Here is a 9,692-nt window from a genome sequence, read left to right on the forward strand (position 1 = left end):
ATTAAACATCTAAAGAAAACATGGATTTATTGTTCCTGTCCGTATTCATGTCCAGGGGCAAGCAGCAACATGCAACGTACGAAATAAAAGGTCCTATTTAATATCTACACCTCTTCATAATAACGTTGACATTCGGTCATTTCGGATCTCGGCTCCGGTTCTGACATCTCTTCCCGGGTATCGGATCTCATTTTCTAATAATGGGCGGTTCCGTTCGGATCGGCTCCCAAATGACTTGGGGCTGCTCGGATAACAGCTCTCATTTTCCAGATAATAGACGCGCCCATTTGGGTCCGGCTCCATTTTCCCCGGGTCCATATGGGTTCGGGTAGGTACATTTGGACATGTGAAGACCTCTAGTTACGACCCCCAATCTAGTGTTAGGGGAAGTAACATAAAATGGAACAATTGGATTTAAAATTGGACTATTATATTCATTAGCTTACAACAAAAAAAGTTGATGAAAATTGAGAAACACACTGGAAAACCTAATCTAACCAACTACAAACCTAAGCTGAACACAAATCAAACTTCATGGCGTTGTAATGCCTGATTTTACACTTGGTTTCAGGCTGGCACCTGCAATCAACGATATCACGATATGCTCATTTCCCGATTTTCATGATCACGATTATTGTGACCAAAAAAATTTGCGATGTACGATATTATCGCGATAATCAAAATATCCCCAACATTCATTATCCTATGGGGGCGGAACCTTTGCCTAAGATCTACAAGCTCACAATTGCGTTGCGTTGTGATTTTAGAGAGAGTGAAACAAAGACTATCAAGTATGTATATTACAAATACGTTTCACCAATAGAGGGTTTAAATGGTACCGGTTTTGCAGCTCGGCAAAGAAAAGGTGAATTGATCCCTGTGCATGAAGGATCAATTCACCTTGCCCTTCTTCCGCGGCTGGTTGGACTTGTCCAGGATCTTCATGAGGTTGCTGGACATGTAGTAGGGCTTCTGCTGCGAGCCGTCGTTGCGCTCCAGGTCCTCCAGGAAGCAGAGGAACAGCGTGTCCACGCACATGGTGTACACGCTGAAGAAGCCGCTGGCGATGACGTACGAGCCCACCGACACCGTGACGATGGGCATTAAGGAGAAGTGCAGCTCCCCGGGTTGGAAGGCGGCAATGCCATGCTCCGCCAGCGTGCCGGCGAACAGGCAGTAGAAGAGGCCGCTCACGGTGCCGACCACGATCAGCTTGCCGAAGAAGACGAGCAGGTCGGTCACCTTGTCCAGCACCACCACGCGCACCACGTTCCTCAGCAGCAGGAAGAAGGCGTTCTTGGCCGAGAGGCAGAAATTGTTGCCGTACACGGCGATCATGATGTACGCGTTCCGGTTGAGGAACTTGATGAACTTCTCCAGGCACCAGAACAGGCACTTGAGGCACTTTGTGAAGAACTTGATGGCGGGGTTCTGGGCGTCCTTGGTCTTGTGGTCCACGTACTCCAGGATCACCCGGACGATCTGGAGCAGGGTGATGATCAGGGAGCCGAACGCCAGGGAGCCCACGTGGAAGCGCAGCGTTCGCGTGAAGGCCGCCAACAGGGGCCACTTGGGGATGTCCCCGGGCTTGAAGAAGGCCCAGTAGTACGAGGCAAAGGCTCCGGCCAGGGTGCACTGTCCCAGGGCGATGACAAAGTTGACGGCCCAGAGGCTGGAGAAAAGGTTGTAGGCATGCATCCATTCAATGTTTTTCTGCACAAAACCAGCTTTGTAATCCTTGAGGACGCAGCGAGCAGTCTTGCATTCCTCGTCTTCTTCGAAGGAGCTTGGATCGCATGTTTGTGTGATGTTGTATTTGCCTATACACTTTTCTTCTTTTTCTTCTTCTAAAGTGGGGTTGAGGAGTTTCACGTGATACTCCAGGTTCCCAAAGGTGACCAGATACAAAGACACGACGCCCCAGAAGCCCACACAGAGCACCACCAGCACAAAGGTGACCACAGGGTAGAACAGGGTGAGTTTCATGTAACCGACGGCCTTGCTGGCCTCCTGGATGATGGCGATGGCGATCCGGAGTCTCTCCCGCAGGAAGATGATCACCACCAGCACGATAACGTCCAACGCCACCAGGATGATGAAAAAGGCCAGCCAGGTCTCCGGGGCGTCCTCTAAACCGGTCTTGCCCACGAGGTCCATGTCTGTTGCTGAGCCGGCTTTGTAGGTTTGAAAGCAGAAGAACGCCATGGTGGCCCCTAGTATGACGATCCCCGCGAGGGTCCCCCACACAATGAAGCCAGCCGTGTAGCGCAGCATCAGCAGGAAGGACAGGCTCAACACCATGGTCATGAACAGACTAAGGACGATCCAGCCCCACGCCGCCGCAAAGTCCTCCACGAACATGGTAGTGAACCCTCTGCTATTAAAGATGTGTCTCATGTCCCGGCCTGTATTTATTGAACTCCAGAGGATCGATTCACCCCCGTAACCAGGAAATGCAGTTGTCATAATCGCAAGGTCTCCTGGATCTAATTCTCTTGTGACCTCAGGCACACATCTTCCCATCATTGGCAGTGTTTTGATGTGGAAGTAGGGACACGCCTCCTTATAGTCACCTTCTGTTTTAGGTATTTCATCCATGTTTGTACCTTCTACACATGGAACTTCGCTCCCTTTTCCATTTTGTAAAATGTCTTTATACGTTTTGAGTTCTGAAAACTTAAATGCCCACGTCGTTCTAGGGCATTTCTTCACACACACCTGTATGGTAGGGCATGGAAAGCCGTCGAGGGGGATATCTTTCAAGTTGATTGAACATTTCGTTGGGTCATAGTAGTAGACGTAGGGTTTGCCCAGGTTCTCGTCGATTCCACAGAAATGTCCGGTGGAGTTCTTGGGGTAGAGGATGTGCTTCGGGTTGCCGTTGCCCCAGGCCACGAAGCCCAGGACCACGTGGAAGAAGAGGACCGCCAGGAAGAGGGCGGCGCACACCACGTCCGTGCAGCCTCGGTCGTGGATGGGCCCGTGGAAGGTGGGGTCGAACTCTGCAGGCTCCATCGACGGTTGCTGCTCCTCCGTGTTCCCCATGCACAGCACCATCGCCGCGAGACGTCTCTGAGATCACCAAGAGACTGTTCGGGGAGCAACGATAACGCTCTTTTATTAATAAATCTAAATGCAAAAAGTGAATACTGAGCTATAAAAATGAAGAATACTCTTGTACGAAGTAAGTAAGAATAAAACGCCAACCATCTTTGATATAAACGGGGTCAATTCCATGGCGGTGACGTCAAGCGCAAGGTAAAGCACAAACCGTCGCCCAGATATGGGCGTTCCGGGCGTCCTCTGGCTGTGGATGGCGGGTCGGTGACAGTGTTGCCATTTTAACCCATTAAGACCTCTACAAAATAATGCCTTCAAAAATCTGTAGTTCTCAAACATGATATGTAATTTGCGACGGAGACCATTTACATACATTATGAGCTTGTAGATCTGCGATTTCTGATGATTTTAGAACATCCATGTGTTTACGACTAGAGGTCTTCGGGTGGGTCCGAGATCCAAAATTACCCGGGATCCGACCCGGTCCAAGCCGGGTACCGGGTCCATTCACAAGCAGTGACCTCGGTGCCTCATTCATTCAGAACTAGAACTAAAGCACATAGAAAGTATAGATCACAGAATGTATAGATCTAGAACACATAGAATACAAATTCACCGCTTCACTTCGAACCGAGGTTTGATTTTTCTAATAATGGCCGGGTAATGGCTCTCATTTTCCAAATAATAGATGGGTCCATTTGGGTCCGGCTCCATTTTCCCCGGGTCCATATGGGTTCGGGTAGGTACATTTGGACCCGTGAAGACCTCTAGTTACGACCCCCAATCTAGGGTTAGGGGAAGTAACATAAAATGGAACAATTGGACTATTATATTCATTAGCTCACAACAAAAAAGTTGAAATAATTATGAAAATTGAGAAACACACTGAAAGACCTAATCTAACCAACTACAAACCTAAGCTGAACACAAATCAAATAACTGAATTAATGTATTTTGGCGGAAATTCATGGCGTTGTAATGCCTGATTTTACACTTGGTTTCAGGCTGGCGCTTGCAATCAACGATGTCACGATATGCACATTTCACGATTTTCATGGTCTCGATTACTGTGACCAAAGAAATTTGCGAAGTACGATATTATCGCGATAATCAAAATATCCACATTGCATTGTGTTGTGAGTTTGTAGATTGGATATCTTTTGGCAAAGAGATTTGGCAAAGTGTGAAAAGAGTCAAAGAGTGAAAGAAAAGACTATACTTTTAAATATTGAGGAATGGGCCTCAGGTGTGAAGTGTCATTATAGCGGCATATTCTTGTTATGGGGGTCTAGTTTAAGAAAACCTTTGAAAACATCAATGGAAGTACCACCAACAACACCAGAGAAAGACGAAATAAGAAATATTGAAAGGAGACATAACGCTTCCAGTAGGACATGTTATTGCTACTGCACCAAGGGAGCGGTTGCGTCACATCCGCTCTATCTCGCATTCATCGTTTCTATTTCCGTGCCCCAGACTGTTGACGGTGCACGGGAGCATTTGCAAATCACGGAGGCAACAGTCTGGCCACGCGAGACATTTAGGCCTAGAATTATTGAATGATTTAACCAGTGAAAAATAGCAGATATACAAGCTCGCAGCGTGGCACCGAGTGCCGCACTGCAAGCTTGTAGATCTGCTATTTTTGAAAAAGTCATGAAAATGTGTGCAAATCTTTCAAAGCGAACGTTTGTAACTCAGATTTTGCTTCTTCGACACATCCCTAATAACGAGCCAACATTAGTATGTAGATTGCTCCCGCTGTTAATTATAAGATGCATACAGTTTGCAGTGATACCTCGGAGGCATAAAGGAGACTCATTAAAAACGACGGGCAGACGTTTTCTCGCATAAACCTCATCACCGTCTTTACACGGTTGTACGCGTTTGTTAGGTTTGTGTTCCTTTTTAATCCGTTTTTTTCCTCCACCAGTGTAGGACAAGACATGGTTGTATTACACAAGATGTGTTACACACTAACGTGTGTGTGTGTGTGTGTGTGTGTGTGTGTGTGTGTGTGTGTGTGTGTGTGTGTGTGTTTCTTTAAAATGTGCAGCGATACAACAATATAGCCTGCCGGCATGACGCGGCCACCTGGGGAATATAATATGAATGTATGACTTGGTTCATAGACACGGAACATTGATTAAATGTGCGTTCGATTTCGCGGGCCCCTCCAAAGCCTGTTCTTGATCCCACGGGGCATAGTCGGCTTACTCTGTGTACTGTAGGCTTAATCTACCGTGCATTTACCCCGTGGAAACCTCATATTACCTACCTACCTGGCTGAACGCTACAACCCCCTACAACCTTTCTTTATTGAACCCTTCTGCTACTGCCCATAACAAGGGAGTGACCGCGCTTTTGCCGTGGCCGCCCCTAGGCTGTGGAACGACCTTCCTCTTCGTGTCAGGTCTGCCTAACCTCGCCTACCAGGCTTTCTGGGGGAAAGCCTGGTGTTCGTTCACACCAGGCCGTTTGGTTTCCGCCTAAAGCGTGGAAACCACTAGAAGAAACGGTGTCGCTTTGATTTGGTTCCCCCCGTTTGTTTCCCCAATCCCTTTTAAAATGCTCGAGTAGCCTAGTGTAGTCTTGCCAGTCGCTAAGAGTTGGACTAAAAGATGCATATACCTAACACATTTTTCAAAAGCAAAACTACTCCACATCATGGACTTTATTAGGTAGGCCCTAGTCTCGCGTAGCCAGACAACTATTCCACAATCTCTGAATGCTATATAGAGTCTGGAACAGCAGCTCCCGAACGGCGAGTATCGAAAACCGGCATTAACGTTCAAAAACATATATTTTAAAATGTCATTTCTCCTAAGCAGCAAGCTAAACATGCTTATATGATTTTTATTTATATAATGATAAATATGTGTGACATGAGACTGAAACGGAAGTGACGTGGGGGCTTCACTTCCCTTTTATCTCGCACTCGCCGTTTCTTCCCCGGTTTGCCAGACTGTATGCTGGGAGCATTTGACCAAATCGCGGAGGCAACAGTTTGGCCACACGAGACTAGGTAGGCCCTAAAAGTATGTCCTTGAGGGCAGGGGAATATTTTGGGTTAAAACTGAATCTGGTTAGATCTTTCCGGCAAATTGTAGTCCTTTGAGTACTACAACATGACGTTTTGTGGTTTCCGCTCCAGACCGGTTACAACCCCGAGAAGTAAAGTGATCCCAGTAGGTCTGCCCAGTCTATTGAGGTTTTTATGTCCCTCCTTAAGACTCACTTTTCAATCTGACTTTTAACCACAGCTTTTAATTTTCAACTTTTTTTTTTTTTACTTTTCTGCTTGCTTGCTTGCTTGTGCATTTGTTTGTATTTTAGTTGTATTGTTTCTTATTCTGTTATAAAGCACTTTGGTCGACAACGTCATTTTTAAATGAGCTATATAAATAAAGTTTTGATTGATTAATTGATTGATAGTATCCCCACCCCAAAAAAAATATATGAATATATATATATATATATATATATATATATATATATATATATATATATACCACATACCACACATGCCACACCAACCAAGAAGAGACAACAAACGCAAAGGGAGAAGTAGCCATTCAAAGCGCTTTGCTTGACCCAGTGGAGGCGAAATTTCAATTTTAAAAACGTTGATTCACTCATACAACAAAATGTATAGGCCTATCCCACGATTTTGCAACCCATCTTTCATCCAGTGTCAATGATCTAATGTAAGCCTGGGTGCTACACTCGCTCTCCCAATCTGGAGAGAGAGAGCAACGGACTGACCTCACGCTTCCTTCTATGCATGAGGAGTCCAAGCCGCTTCTCATGGGCGCTTGAAACGGAGTGGATTACATTTGCTTACCTCAATGTGCATGGATCGTGCACACAAAGTGCACGGGGGGAAGACGACTCGGCCACTTATGGTGAGTTTACAACGGGGGATAAAATAAAGACATTATGATATGTGTATTATTAAATTAGCCGACATAAACTCCAGGTCGGCTGCCACTCTTAAGTCTTTTAGATAGCCTTGTAAACCGCCCTTGCTATTTGACCATTATAGTCTACCGTAGTTACGGTATAATATCAAGGCGTTGGCGCACCACGCAATTATTATATTTATTATACTTCAGTTCTTTAGATAGCCTTGTAACTACCCTTCTGTTACTTTGATATAACCCCCTCCCCCTTTGAGGGCCTGTGTTGAAGGGGACCCCAGTGTTTTATGCCATGCCATGTCTGACCCCGGATTCCAAATATGGTCAGACCTGATGTCATTGCAAATCGTGTTGTTAGGCAACAGTTCAAAACACAGTACATATAAAAGAAAAGTCTTAAAAAGTGTCAATCGGGAGCGCTAAGGGCCGGGTGGCATCCAATTCTGATGAGATATAGTTGTGGTACAGCATGATATCATAGTATTTTGGAAGATAGGCCTTTCTCTGATGCCAAGGGGAATTCACTTATCACAGCAGAACCACCGCAGTGCGGAACCAAACAAAGAGACAGACTAATTTTAATTGTCGCTTCGCAGGTTTTTAACAGGTGAAAAACTGGGTGAAATTCGTTTTTTTGCGTCAAACTCCGTCGTTTTGATTGTTTACTGAAAGAAACTCCGTCGTTTTGATTGTTTACTGAAAGAAAAGAGAAGAGCAGAATCAAAGAAAGACATCAAAGGTATCTAAATATTAGCGCATCGATCCGGACATTATGTACGTGAGGTATTAGTAATAAATAACGTGTGTGAGCGTAGCAGCTGATATATACTGTCAATGACCAAGGTGCAAGGGAAGTTAGGGAACATATCAGTTGCTGTGCATGACATTAAGGTGCAAGAGTATCAGCGAGGGGAGGAGTAAGTCGCCCTGAGGCAGCACAGGCGCTTAAGAGTTCTCCAGAGTTTACAGGGGAGCGTAGGAGGAGGAGGGCAGGCAAAATGGCAGACTCTGTTAACAGCAACATCAACAGCAGCAGCAGCAGCAGCGGCGGCGGCATTAGGAGGGGGAACCAGAACTCGCATTCCTCCGACGCAGAGGAACCTCCGAAGCTATCCGACCTGCTGCGAGAGGGCTGGAAGACATTCGAAGAAGTGGACGCCGCCACTGGCAGCACTCAGGACGAGTGCGGGGGAGGAGGAGGCATCCAGTTGAAGGTGCGGCGCGGCATGGCGGCGCTGGCTGAGGCGTCCAGGATGGCGGCGAGGCTGGGCCTGTTCGGCGGCGAAGGCGAGGGCACGGAGGAGGTGGCCACGGGCGACGTCAAGTACCTCCTGCTTGACGCCCTGCAGGGGGCGCTCGCCATGAAGCTGGCCGGCTTGCAGGACGGCGACGGGCGGATGGAAGCGCTCCGGAGCGCCCGGGCGCATTTCTGCGCCTTCCTGCGGACGTGTCGAGACCACGGCGTGGCGCCCTTCCGGATGCCGAGGAGGTCTGAGGCGGAGGAAGGCGAAGAAGGGGAGGAGGAGGAGGAAGACTCCTCTGGGGGCGGAGAGGGCCTCGTCGCCGCTTCGAGGACGCAACAACAACAGCGGCAGGCCAAGATAGAGCGCTACCGACAGCGCAAGCAGGCCGAGGCAGAGATAGCGCGGATGCGGGACGCCGTGGAGGGCGGGCGGGCGGACGACGGGACCGTCCGCGACTTCTACCTCCAGCACGCGCGCCGGTGGCTGGCGCTGTCGCTGGAGGAGGTGGAGAGCATCGACCGGGAGACGGCGCTCCTCCTGGGGAAGAGAAGGGGGCGCGACGACCCTCCTCCGCCGCGCCGCCCTGCCGCGGCCGGCAAGCCTTTCGTCTTGGCCAGAGGCGCCGCGCAGGCCCGGGTGTTCGGAGCGGGCTACCCCAGCCAGCCCTCCATGACCGTAGACGACTGGTACGAGCGACACGCGGAACGCGGCGTCCTTCCCGATCGGGGGGTGTCTGCCGGGAGGCACCGGTCTGGCGCGGAAGCGAGGGAAGAGGAGGAAACTAAAGACGAACAGATTGAAGACGACTGTGCTGGTGATGATGATGACGATGATGATGACGACAAGGAGGCCTTGCAGAAAGCCAGGGACTGGGACGAGTGGAAGGACAGCCATCGAAGAGGCTACGGCAACCGTACGAACAGAGGCTAACCTGGGATCACTGTATTCACCTTATTCCTGGCTCCGCCCCCGACTTCCTGTTCATATCCTGAGAGAGGCTGAAAAACATCGGTGGGTTTCCTGTGTCCTTGCTTTAGAATGTCAGTAGATGGCGTTCTGGGCTCTGAATGAACCCGTGTTGCCATGTCTGCTTATAATAAGACATTTAAAAAATCACACCCAATGTGAAGTGAGCGGTGGTCGTGCTTGCATAACGTCTTCAATTGGTAATTGGTGATGTAATACAGGCTACACACACACGCACATTGCTATGGCAAAACGCTGAGGAAAAAGACTAGGATATAAGTCTAGGATGTAATTGGTGATGTAATATGGCTACACAGACACACATATTGCTATGGCAAAACACTGAGGAAAGGGGGCTACAGATAGTGTCTACAGATAATTGGTGATGTGATATGATGTATTATACAACCGGTAGTCTGGCTCTCAATGGAAAACAGGCGCTCCAACCGTGCATATAACGAGCACAGATGCACTGCCTCTCATCAAGTAAAGAAATCAGCTG

The 9,692-nt window shown here is 48.3% G+C and overlaps 2 protein-coding genes across 2 annotated transcripts; one reads left to right on the top strand and one right to left on the bottom strand.

Annotated features, from left to right (window-relative positions):
* Positions 1 to 891: 891 nt before the first annotated feature.
* On the bottom strand, positions 892 to 3,057 carry LOC308302254 (choline transporter-like protein 4; the record flags this gene model as incomplete). Its single annotated transcript, XM_080746512.1, has 1 exon — positions 892 to 3,057. One exon carries the CDS (start codon positions 3,055 to 3,057, stop codon positions 892 to 894), a length of 2,166 nt encoding a protein of 721 aa, XP_080602638.1.
* A 4,921-nt stretch (positions 3,058 to 7,978) lies between these two features.
* Positions 7,979 to 9,154, top strand: LOC308302255 (immunoglobulin-binding protein 1-like; the record flags this gene model as incomplete). Its single annotated transcript, XM_080746513.1, has 1 exon — positions 7,979 to 9,154. The coding sequence occupies one exon, from the start codon at positions 7,979 to 7,981 to the stop codon at positions 9,152 to 9,154; it is 1,176 nt and encodes a 391-aa protein (XP_080602639.1).
* Positions 9,155 to 9,692: the final 538 nt, after the last annotated feature.

The sequence above is a fragment of the Nannobrachium achirus genome, assembly GCF_963921795.1.
Source record: "Nannobrachium achirus genome assembly, chromosome: 17".
NCBI classification, from domain to species: Eukaryota; Metazoa; Chordata; class Actinopteri; order Myctophiformes; family Myctophidae; genus Nannobrachium; species Nannobrachium achirus.